This window comes from Hypanus sabinus, chromosome X1 (assembly GCF_030144855.1).
Source record: "Hypanus sabinus isolate sHypSab1 chromosome X1, sHypSab1.hap1, whole genome shotgun sequence".
NCBI lineage: Eukaryota > Metazoa > Chordata > Chondrichthyes > Myliobatiformes > Dasyatidae > Hypanus > Hypanus sabinus.
The window spans coordinates 38,057,502-38,070,506 of record NC_082738.1 but is presented as its reverse complement, the minus strand read 5'-3'; the positions used below and the strand labels follow the sequence as shown (position 1 = coordinate 38,070,506).

The 13,005-nt window shown below is 43.5% G+C and overlaps 1 protein-coding gene across 2 annotated transcripts in view; it reads right to left on the bottom strand.

Annotated features, from left to right (window-relative positions):
* The window catches only part of rapgefl1 (Rap guanine nucleotide exchange factor (GEF)-like 1), an 86,646-nt gene that overhangs the window by 49,913 nt on the left and 23,728 nt on the right, over positions 1–13,005 (bottom strand). For both annotated transcript variants that reach the window (XM_059956406.1, XM_059956405.1), the window contains one exon: positions 8,193–8,343. In XM_059956406.1, coding sequence (XP_059812389.1) covers positions 8,193–8,343 — 151 coding nt within the window. The remainder of the gene's footprint in view (positions 1–8,192; positions 8,344–13,005) is intronic.

Below are 13,005 nucleotides of genomic sequence, written 5' to 3'. Positions count from 1 at the left end.
TCTCATTCTTTTGTTGTTCCTTGTACTCAGCTCTCCCCACTGTTGGCCGTGTGTCTGTTTGTGAGAGAGAACAGAGAACGTGCGTGTCTGTGAAGTAAGAAAGGTGTATCTGTTTGTGAAAAGGAAAGAAAGAGAAAATGTACATTTAAAAAGGGATAGAAAGTATGTGTGTAAGCACGTGCTCGAGTGTGGAAGAGAATGTGTGTGTTTCTGAAATGTGAGAAAAGGAGTATGTGTGTCTGTGAAAAGGAAAAAGAAAAACGCGTGTGTAAAAAAAGGGAGAGAATGTGTGAGTGTGAGTGTAACCGTGTGTTTTTCTGTGCTTGAAAAACAAGAGAGGAAGTTTGTGTATGTGGGGGGTGGGCGTGAGATAAAAGAGGAGAGAAAAAAGAGGGAGAGGGAGTATGACAGCAAGAGTGTACTTGTGTCCCTCTCATATGATCATTTGCTCAACTTTCAGTCATTAGCCCTTAGTTCTGATCAGATCTAAGTGGGGATGTTTGCAGATGACTGCACAAAAATGTTCTGCACCATTCGTGACTCCTCAGATAGTGAAGCAGTTCATACCAAATGCAGCAGGACCTGGCAATATTCAGGCTTGGGATGACAAGTGGCAAGTGACATTCGAGGCATCAAAGTGCCAGGCAATGACCATCTCCAACAAGAGAGGCTCTAACCATCGTCCCCTGACATTCAGTGGCATCACCAGCACTGAAATCCCTACTGTCAACATCCTGGGGGAAACTAAACTGGTCTAGACAGATAAACATCATGGCTACCAGAGCAGGTCAAAGGCTAGAAATCCTGCAGTATTTAACTCACCTCCTGACTCCCTAAAGCCTATCTACGTGTTTCAGGTCAGGAGTGTAATGGAATACTCGCCACTCGCCTGGGTGAGTGCAGCTCCATCAACACCAAGAAGCTCGACACCATCCAGTACAAGGCAGCCCACTTGATCGTTACCCCCTCCACAAGCATCTAATCTCTCTACCATCGATGAACAGTTGCAGCAGTGTGTGCTATCTACAAGATGCACTGCAACAACACACCGAAGTTCCTAAGGCAGAACCTTCCAGACCCACGACCACTACCATCCAGAAGGATGAGAACAGCGGACACCTGGGAACACCACCTCTGGAAATCCCCCTCCAAGTCACTCACCATCCTGTCTTGGAAACATATCACCATTCCTTCATTGACGCTGGGTCAAACATCATGGAATTCCCTCCATGACAGCACTATGGGTGTCCCTACACCTCAGGGATTGCAGCGGTTCACCACCTTCTCAAAGGTGCTAAATGCTGCCTTAACTGGCGATGTCCACATCCCGTAAATGAATAAATATATATTTTTTTAAAAACATGGCCTTGGTGGCTCTCAAACTTCATTCAGTAACTTCTGTCCTTTCCCCTCACTGTTCTCAGATACTGCTGCACTTGGAGAGCATGTACCATATAAATGCAAGTTATTAAAGTCAGCAGTTGGATTGCTCAGTCAGTTTAATGCTCACACTGATGCTTGCCTCCCCGAGATTACAGGTCTGTGATTATGGTCGAACCCTGTAGGCAGCTAGGTGACAGCTCCTAACAGGATGTAGGGCACACCCCAGACCTCCTGTGTCTCACACTCCAGTGCAGAGCAGGAAACATTTCTCAATACTCACTCTGCACCTGGGCCCACCAGAGGTTGCTGAGCTGAACGTGGATTCACTTTGTATCTGGCCCCTCAACATTACACCAGCTGGAACTGACCAGCAACACAGCCCCATTTAATGGGATCACCGATGGGAAGCGGATTCCCAACCTATATTCAAAAGGAAGGTCTTAAGCCTTTTCTATATTTTTGTTTTTTCAATGTTTATGTTTCAAATTTACAAAGCTTCCAATGCTTTTATATACAGTTAAAAAGTTTCAAAATGCCCCCAATTAATTGAAGATTAGCTTACTTAGACAACCCAGTCAGATTGGAAGATTGGACTGAAAGCCCTGTTTTCCTGTGCTGTATAACATATGACATAGAAGAATAATTAGACCATTCAGCCAATTGAGTCTGCACCGACATTCAATCATGGGTGATTTGTTTTCCCTCTCAACCCCATTATCTTGCCTTCTCCCCATAACCTTTGAAGCCCTTACTAATAAATGACATCAACTGCCACTTTCATTATACCCAATGACTCGAGCTCCCCAACCACCTGTGGCAATGATTCCACAGATTCACCACCCTCTTGTTACAGAAATTCCTCCTCATTTCTCTTCTGGAGGATTGTCGTCGTATTCTGGTGCTGTTCCCTCTGGTCCTGGACTTGCCCATTTTTGAAAACCTCCGCTCTGCATTCTCTGCATCTCGGTCTTTCAATATCTGCTGTATTTGGAAACAGAAGACGGAATCTTTCTTCCCACCACCGGCAGCTTGCTCACAGACTACATCCTCAGCAGGAGGCAGCAATGGCAAAATTGTCAGTAGAATGGAAGTTGCATATCTGAACAGGGTATTGCCTGTTCCTCTGGATTTTTGTTCTACCTTCTACTCTTGTTTCAGGACCCCTTTTAGCTTGGCGAACCAGAACTATAGAACTCTACACCTGAATTTATTAGAGCCAATTCTAAACAATAATACTTGATACTCCTGAACATTAAACAGTCACATTTCAAAGTTCACTCAAAACAGGCAAATAAACTTGGGATGACCCACGGCTAGGTTTACCTAACTGCAGTTAGAATTGTGGACTTAAGGGAACAGGTCAATCTTTATAACATGATAAAATAGTTTCATCACAATCCAGTCACTGATTGCATTACCAAAGAATGTGCTAATTATATACAAGTCATAAAGTAAATAAGGCAAATGTAACGCTAGCACTTATATCCAGAAGGTTAGAAAACAAAAGCAAGGCTATAATGCTGGGGCTTTACAAGGCAGTGGTCAGACTGCAATTGAAGTATTGTGAGCCGTTTTGGGCCCCTTATCCGAGAAAGAATGTTCACAAGATTCTTGGGAATGAAAGGGTTAACATAGGTGAAGTGTTTTACAGCTCTGCGCCTGTACTCACCAGAGGTCAGAAGAATGATGGGGATCTCATAGAAACCTACGAAATGTTGACAGATCTAAATAGCATGGATGGGGAGAGGACGTTTCCTAAAGGGGGGAGTCTGGGACCAGAGGGCACAGCCTCAGAATACACGGTATCCCTTTAGAACAGAGATGAGGGGTAATTTCTTTAACCAGAGGGTGGTGAATATTTGGAATAACTCAGGTGTTAGATTAGGAGGTAACAATCATTATCTGCTCCTGAATGACAGACACGTTAGACGACTATACTTGAGACTGATTTGCATATCTATGCGCTAACCCACTGACTTGAAGGAGTTGGCTCCAAGAATAGATTTTCCAGAGACACTTATCCAGGATTATTAGCAAACTGTTGCTTGTGGGAGTTTGCTGAATGCAGCTTGGCTGCTGAATTCCCTTTATTACAACAAAGACTACAATTCAAATGTATGCTATTGGCTGTAATTTATGGTGGTGAAATCTAGGACCAGAAGGTATAGCTTCAGAATACAAAGACATCCCTTTAGAACAGAGATGAGGGTGGCAAATCTGTGGAATTCTGCTCCGATCTCTTACGGTCTAATAAAATTCAACACAATTAATCACAATATAGCAAATGCAATCTACTGGAGTACTTGAGAAGGTGGGCAGACTGGGGAATCCATTGCACGTCTAGGAAAGGGAGGCAATGTTGGGAGGAGGTGTCAGAGGTCAGTTTTTCACACAGAGAGTGGTGGGTGCGTGGAATGCACTGCCAGCAACGGTGGTGGAGGTGGATAAATTATCAGAGACATGCTTGGCACAACTTTGTGGACCGAAGGTCCTATAACGTGGTGTAGATTTCTACATTCTATGAAACCGGAACAGGGAAATTGTTGGGAGTATTATTGGGGACATGAGTAAGAATAGAAGGTTAGGGCTTAGGCCAGTGAGGGAAAGGGGTTAATTCAGGTGAAAAAAAACAAGGAGTAAACAGTGTCAGTTGAGGTTAGGCTGGAACCAAATGGGTCTTCCATTTAGTGTCATAAACAAGAGATTCTGCAGGTGCTGGAACTCCAGATGAACACACACAAAATGCTGGGAAGATCAACAGGTCAGGCAGCATCGTTGGAGAGAAATAAACAGTTAGCTTTTCAGGCTAAGACCCGTCATCAGGACTAGAAAGGAAGGGGGAAGAAGTCAGAATAAAAATGTGGGGGAGGGGAAGGTGTACAAACTAGGTTATAGGAGAAATCAGATGAGGGAGAGGGGGGATGAAGTAAGAAACAGGGAGGTAAAGGTAAAGGGTTGGAGACAGAGGAATCTGATAGGAGAGGAGAGTGGACAATGAAAGTAAAGAAAGGAGGAGAGGCACCAGAAGGAGGTGGTAAGCAGATTGTAAGAAGAGAAAGTCCAAGAGGGGAGTCAAAATGGGAAATGGAAAAGGAGATGAGAGGAGGGAGAAATTATGGGAAGTTAGAGAAATTGATTCCAATCAGTATCATACTTCAGGAGGAGCACAACACGGAGAAGAGCGTGTGAATCACCTCAGACATGCAAGGTAAAGTGCTCAGATAAACTATTGCCATGAAATAAGCTGGAAATACTGTGATTCATCTGAGGAAAATCAAAACACAGCCGCTTAAACTGGGAAAGAAAGCGTTTTGTGACTGAATTTCCAGGTAATAAATCAGCCAAATAAAGTGATCTTTCTTCTACTATTATCACCCACCATCCTCCTTTCATGACCAAATTAATTCTCACATATGCCTTAATCCACTCATTTGCTCCATGTCAAAGGTGCACTCATAGGAAAAAGAATGGGTCTTCCTGAACAATATGTGGAACAACCCACGTTTCTGTCCTCTGGCCATCTCCCTCAGAGTCATAGTACACCATAACACAGCAGCAGACCCTTTGGCCCATCCAGTGCATGCCAAACTATTAATCTGCCTAGTCCCATCAACCTGCACCTGGACCATAGCCTTCCATCCATGTACCTATCCAAATTTCTCTTAAATGTTGAAATCAAACCCACATCCACCACTTCCACTGGCAGCTCAATCCACACTACCACCACCCTGAGTGAAGAAGCTCCTCCTCATGTTCCTCTTAAACATTTCAACTTTCACCCTTAACCCCTGACCTCTAGTTCTAGTTTCACCCACCCACGATGGAAAAAGCCAGCTTGTGTTTACTCTATCTATACCATTCATAAATTTGTATACCTCTATCAAATCTCTCCTCATTATCCTACACTCTAGGGAACAAAGTTCCAACCTATTCAATCTTCCCTTACAACTCAAGTCTTGGCAACATCCTTGTAAATTTTCTCTGCACCCTTCAATCTTAATGATATCTTTTCTGTAGAACGGCACACAATACTCCAAGTTGGCACTCGCGAATGTACAACTTCAACACCTCATCTCCTGTACTCAATATATTGATTTATGATTCATCTCTTTTCCCAGTACCTTGATGACTGTTGGTTCAGCTTCCTGCTCTCATACAGTCAGAGGTTTCCTTGCCATTGCTGCCAATATCCTTCTACCTCCAACTTTTAAATGGTCCTTGTCCAATTCATTTCTTTCCTCAGATTTTCTACCTCCATCTCAGGGGATTGATTAGCAACATTATTGGCATCAGATCCCTATGGGTATTTTAACAGTACCTTCACCCACCCTGCTTCTTGTAAAAACTTGGTACAGGGTGGGTGAAGGTACTATTTATTCCCCTCCATAGATGCCGCCTGACCTTCTGAGCTCCTCCAGCACTTTGTGTGCATTGGTCAAGAGTTCCAGCATCTGCAGAATCTCTTGTGCCTCAATAACTTTGTTTTTCTCAAAGATACCAGGATGATGGGAAGGGCAGATGTTACACCTCCAGCATGGGAAAGTGCTTGTATGAGAAGAGGGGCAAGTGCTGGTGCAGATAGAATAGTGAACCAGAAAGATGTGAACGGAACAGGCTTTTGGAATGCTGAAAGGGGAGGGGACAGGAAGACGTGCTTGGTGTTGTCATCATGTTGAAAGTGTCAAAAATTACAGAGGGTGATACGTGTATTTTGAACACTTTGTATTTTTATTTCAGATTATTCTTTTTGAGATTTTTTCCCCCCAGTGCCCTTTTCCCTCTACTGCCTGACATTGTGGATTGCTGGGATGTTTCCCATATACTTGTGCAATCTCCAAGGTACCACTTTACAGTTTCAAGTCTTGGCAGCAAGTAATAGTGGCACAGTCAATGTCAGTCCTCTGCAAACTCATGGAATTTTCTTTTCAACTTCAAAAATAAAGTTTACTCATAAAGAAATATACACAAGCAGCACATAAAATATACCATTGCACACATGCAGCCTCCAGGTGATACACACTTCAAGTGTATGGTTGGATTTTTACAGAGGGCTTAGCTTCACATTATGGACTTTGAGACGGCAGTCTTTCTCCCCTCAGAGTTTTTGTGTTGGCTGCACTGAGCCTCGGCACATCGCTTGCCACATCCTCCTGCAGCCTGGAACGTGCCTGTCGGCAGCATTCCCCTACAAACATCTTGTGCTGGAAGGCCAACAGGTTTCGGGCAGGTCAAAGTGCATCTTTCACCGAGTTGGCGAACTTCCAGCAGCGCCTGATATTTGTCTCAGTGTGTGCCCCTGGGAACAGGCCGTAGATCCGAGAGTGCAAACAGTGGAGTTGGCCCCAAAGCAATTTGCATTTGCGACATTTATGATATTTGTAACAGAATTCTCACTATTTATAAAGAGACATGGATCCTCTAGTAAAGTGATAATAAAAAATGTAATCAAGATGAGGAACTAAACTACATTGATCGGGACATTAACTCATTAGGGGTCAAAGTGTAGAAAATCTGGAAACTGGAACCAACGCTGATTCAGAGCTGTTTGCAGAGCGACACACACAAAATGCTGGAGCAACTCGGCAGGACAGGCTATTTGTCTCTGTTTTAACGCAAGTGTGTTTCATGGCCAATCCGCTCACAGAATGCAGCCGGTCATTTAAGTATTATAGTATATTTGACTGACTTCACGTCAAGTCAATTCATGGTTAAGCATAGGTGACTGGGAAACAAGCCAGCCGATATAGAGACACGAATGTTTGAGGTAAATATTGTTGCAGCACTGCTTGTTCACCCAAAGGGGCATTTCCACTACCACTACAATAAGAGCATTGCCACATGATCAGGCCTCGTCCCCATTTTGAAACCGACTTCTTTCCCGTCACCCATCATTGCCATGGTTTCTCTCACTGGCCACTGAGGAAGTCACAATTCAAATTCTACAACGCAAGCATCTGGATTTCACGTCCTCAAACTCACCAAAGCTAAACCCACCCTCCACACAGATCTAGCGTTCAAACTAAAATATGAGCCATTGCTTTCACAGATTTAGTAGTGTGCATCATTTCTGAGAGACGATGTCATTATCTCTGTTTCTCTCTGCAGACATGGACCAAATATTCACATTATTTTGTTTCATAGACTTTTTAAGCTGTAGCTATGATAAATATAGAGACATTGAGATACAAAATTCATATTTTATGAAAGGCCTTAATAGAATGGATGTGCAGAGGATGTTTCCTATTGTGGGGGTAGTCTTGAACCAGAGGGCACAGCCTCAGAATAGACAGACATCCCTTCAGAACAGATGAGGACGAATTTCTTTAGCCAAAGGCTAGTGAACTTGTGAAATTCATTGCCACAGCAGTCTGCTGTGAAGGCCAAGTCATTGGGTGTACTTAAAGCGGAGGTTGACATGTTGTTTAATTAGTGAGGGTAACAAAAGGTTACAGGAGAAGGCCATTCCAGGGACATGCAGTTTGGGGCTGGCTGGGTTAGCACCGGGGGTGTGGGGCAGCCCCCAGTTCTTTCTCGGACCGTGATGGCCATTGACACAGGTGATGCATTTCACTGTATGTTTTGATGTACATGTTAATTGGGCACACAGGTGTAATTGGATGGCAGGGCCTTGTTAGGCTGGAAGTGCTTGTTACTGTACTAACCTAGCATGCAGAGTAGAGGCAGGAGAATGGGGAAGAGAAGGATAATTGATCAGCCATGATCAAATACCAGAGCAGACTCGATGGGGCAAATAGCCTGATTCTGTTCCTGTATCTTAAGCCTTATAACTAAACGAGGCAGCCACATACCTTCAGCAATTTTACAGCTGTTTCATCTTCAAGAAGGAGATCCTTGCATTTCTCTGCCCAGTCAACTGTGATCTTGAGAACCTTCTGCTTCCTCAGTTCCAGGTGACCCTTGTTAGAGTTTTCAGCCCTCTCGGACTCACTTGCACAGTATGTAATACACTGTTAAGGACAACAGCACTCACACCTGAAAAGGCAAGCTGGCCATAACTCAGCTTAAGAACATCAGATAAGAGAATATTTCCTGTTAAATGTAAATATCAATGAAAGTTGTTGCTGAAGATACAAGAAACACTGATGGTATCTACTGAGGAGGATTTTCTTTAGCCAGATGGTGGTAAATCTGTGGAATTCATTGCCACAGATGGCTGTGGAGGTCCAGTCATTGGGTAGATTTAAAGTGGAGATTGTTAGGTTCTTGATTAGTCAGAGTGTCAAAGATTATGGGCAGAAGGCAACAGAATGGGGTTCAGATGGATAATAAATCAGCCATGATGGAAAGCGGAGCAGACTCGACAGGCCAAATGGCCCAATTCTGCTATGTCTTATGGTGTACTCAATATGATGTAACATTTTAACACTCAAGTTCTTAACGACTGTACCAGATACAGTATTTAATTGGTTAAGCCTCACTACAAAATTAAGAGCCAAGTCCTTTGCTCATTGGTCCGTGTTGGATGATAGCAGTTTCCAGAAATCTATTCGCCTGTCCCGTAACTGCCTTTCTATCCGGAAGGCACCAACTCTGGCTACTCTACCAGAATTCTTGGAGATAGGCGAGGGGGACGGAGTAGAGGCGTTATAGTTAAACCCAAACTTTCCTCCTTTCCATATGACACAAAGGCACTTTCTTACAATGGACAGAGACTGCAAGTGGGAACTGTTGGTGATATTATTCCCTTACTACTTTCTAAGACACCTTTTCTATCCTATGGACCTCTAACATTAACCTAGTGGTCTGTGGACCCCAGGTTGGGACCCTCTGTTCTAAGGGAATTGAATTTCAGCCTAGAAAACTCAGACATGTCTCCAAAAAACAGAAAAAAAATATGGAATGCTGGAAGAACTCTGAGTAAAGCAGCATCAAGATGTCAAGGTTTTAGGTCACATCCCAAAGCATCCAGCACCTGCAGTTTCTTTTGTCTTCCAACCCCAATTGAGTCCTTTCTTATTCTGAGTTCCCCACCCCTGGAAACAGAAGCATCCTTAAATGGGAGGCATGGAATCCAAATCCCCAGCGTGTCTGCAACATCCTGCATTAGTGCAGCAGACCAGCATCCAGGCAACATGGACTGCGGCCGCCACAGCGACATCGGTACTTAGTGCAGTAAAAGGGAGGTTCAAGTTAGAGAGGATGACTAGGATAAGCATTGCTCTAATTTGACATTCCATGGATCCAACTCAGCAATTAACCTGTTGGATGACCAAGGATTATCCAGATTACTGTCAGCCATAGCGCTGATGTACTCATGGGAACGTGTGCTACCCTATTATGGAAAGTTGAGGCTTCCTGACACGATACCAATGCGTTGAACTAACTCCACAGAAGGTGGTGGTCACAGCAAAACATCTACTGAACAGCCACTCCTTTGGCGAAGGAAACTCGATATATCCTTGTCCATTCCCAGCTTTCGGAAAATGTTTGTGGTTGGAATGGGTAAGGAGCTGCTTTTGCTGCTCCCTCTCACAGTCCAGCTGCTCGCATGTGCGGCCACTCGTGGATGAAGGCAGGAGAATGAAGGGCGACTTTACAGAAATGTTTCAAATTACGAGAGGCATAGATAAAGCGCAAGATAAGAGTCTTTTCCCCAGGGTCGTTGAGTCCAAAACTGGAGGGCAGAGACGTTGGGCGAGAGTGGAAAGATTGAAAAGGGATCTGAGGGGCAACTTGTTCACACAGAGAGTGGTATATGAGCTGTCAGAAATAGCAGTTGAGGCGCGGGGAGTCGTAACACTTAAGAAGCACTTGAATGGGTACGTGAATGGGCAAGGCGTAGCAGAATATGGGCTGAACGCAGGAAACTGAGAGTAGCTGAGTGAGCACCATGATTGGCATAGACAATTTGCGCCAGAGGACCTGTATCTATGCTCCATGACTGAGAATTGAACAATGGCTGGGGTGTGTGCTGACAGAAGGTGGGAAACTGTGCTGGGAAAGATTCATCTACCTGGCCCAAGGCTTACTAGAAATGAATCACCAAGTCTCACTTGCATGAACTTAGTGATCGGCAGACTCTGGATGGATTTTCTGATCACTTCACCAAACAGGTTGCTGGTGACTTCATTTGGTTTTGACACTAGATCAACTCATAACTAATCCTTGTGGCTAATCCATTCGATGGTGAATAAGTGGAGCAGTGGGAGAACATGTGCAAAGATCGTTAAGATGCCAAGCAACACACAGAAAATGCTGGAGGAACTCAGTAGGTCAAGCAGCATCTATTGAAGGGAATAAACAATATTTCCGGTCGAGATCCCTCATTTGCACTAGTCAGGTGACCGACAAAACTAATGAAATGAGTTTTTTATCTAGAAGGCTAACCTGCAAAAGAGTTGAAGTTCTACCAAAGGAATACAAAACCTTGATCATCCTTGATAGAAAAATGGAGGCTCCTTAAGAGGAAAGGGTTAGATTGATCTTAAGAGTGGGCTAAAAGGTTGGCAAAACATCATGAGCTGAAGGGCCTTTATTGTGCTGTAAAGCTCTATGTTCTATCCCTCACCAGGAATACTGAACTGTTCTGGCCACCATTCCTTAAGAGGGGCATAATAACCCTGGAGGGTCATGAATAATACAGTATAACAATTGGGAAATATACAACAGGCAACCAAGAGCGCCCAAGACCATGGATTCTACTGTGCCACTTCAGGCCTGAAGCAGAGATTGATCCACTGAGCAACTACTCTCTTGTGTGCCAGAAAGCTCAAAGGGGAAATTTGGAGAAAGTGCAGAAGAGGGTTATCTGGTTGCTGCCTGGATTAGAGAGTACGTGCTGCAAGGAGAGGCTGGACAAACTAGGGATGCTTCCTCTGGAGTGGCTGAGGCTGGGGGGTTGCAGTGGGGAAACCTGATAGGAACTTTTTCTCCCAGGCTCACATTGTCTAATACTAGAGGGCATGCATTTAAGGTGAGAAGACAAAAGTTCAAAAGACAAGTTCCCCCCCCCCCCCCACCCCCATACAGAAAGTAACTGGCGCCTAGAACGCTTTGCCAGGGGTTGTGGTGAAGGTAGATATGATAAAAGCTTTTAAGAAACTCTTAGATTGGCATGTGAATGTAGGGATTAGGACCTTGTGCAGACAGTAAGAATTAGTTTAATTATACATTATTAGTTTAATTTGTTTGGCATATCACAGGCTAAAAGGCCTGTTCCTGTGCTATTTTATGTTCTGCAAGAAACAAAGTGAGAGCAAACATAAAAGGGAATTTTAAAATATTTTAAGAACAAGATTGAGGTCATAAGAGGAGAGACTGGGCTACTGAATGACTACAATGGAAATTTACTCATGCAGACATCGGGTATGATTGAAGGGTGAAAAACTCAAGGAAGAAAATGGTGCTAGAGACACAAAGGAAGCTGGATAAAGTTGTTTAAGAGAACACATTTGAAAGTCCTGCTGCATTTAAACTACATCGCCTGATCTAATCCTGGGTTGATGAGGGAAGCATAGAATAAAATTACAAATGTTAAATCCTTGTTCAAAAATTGTTGTTTGGATAAACCCTGTAATTTACAGACTAGTCAGTTTAATCTCAGCATTGGGTAAAGTTTCTGGAGGATCATCAGAGACAGACTTAAACAAGTTTAAATTGATTAGAGAAAGCCAACCTGTTAAATTTTCACTTTAGTAATTTGATGGCGTTTTTTTTATTAATGTAGTAACAAAGAAGGTCAATGAGGGCAACATTGTCGATATGGTATATATGGATTTGCAAAAGACATTGGACAAGCTGCCACTCAGAGGGATCTCAGAAAGACTAAAAGTAATGGAATAAAAGAGGCTGCTGCAAAGAATGGACAGAAGATTGTACATTTAGGGCACCATGGTAACACAGCGGTTAGCACAACACAATTATAGTACAGGGCATTACAAAGTTTGGATTTCAAATGTAAGGACTTCATACACATTCTCCCTGCAACCATGTGGGCTTCCTACAGGTGCTCTGATTTCCTCCCAGAGTCCAAAGAGGTACGGGTTAGTAGGCTCATTGCTCATTGTAAATTATCTTGTGATGAGGCTAGTGTCAAATGGCTGGGTGGTGCGGCTCATTGGGCCAGAAGGGCCTGTTTTGTTCTGTATTTCAGAAAGGGAGGGAAGGAGAAGGGAGAGGGTCGAGACAGAGAGACAGCCAACATCTTTGATGCACTTCCAGAGTTGAGGTGGAGGTGAATTTGAAGGTAACTTTCATAAAGGGAGCTGAAAGGAAAAAAATACAGGGCTGGTGAGATGCCAGGCGAATGGGACTACTTGATTGCTCGAGGATAGGACTGTGGGTTGAATCATTTGAAGAAGGCACTAGTGTAACATGGTGACAAGTTATGAGTAGCTTACAAAACTTCGCTTGCATCTCATGTTCTTGATATTTATTGCTTATTAATTTATTTATTTGTATTTTCTTTCTTTGATATTTGTACAGATCATTGTCTTTTGTACATTGATTGTTATCAGTCCTGTTGGGTGTGATATTTCATTGGTTCTCAAGCGTTTCTTGTGTTTACTGTAACTACCACAAGAAAATGAAACTCAGGTTGTATATATGAGGAACTCTGCAGATGCTGGAAATTCAAGCAACACACACAAAATGCTGGTGGAA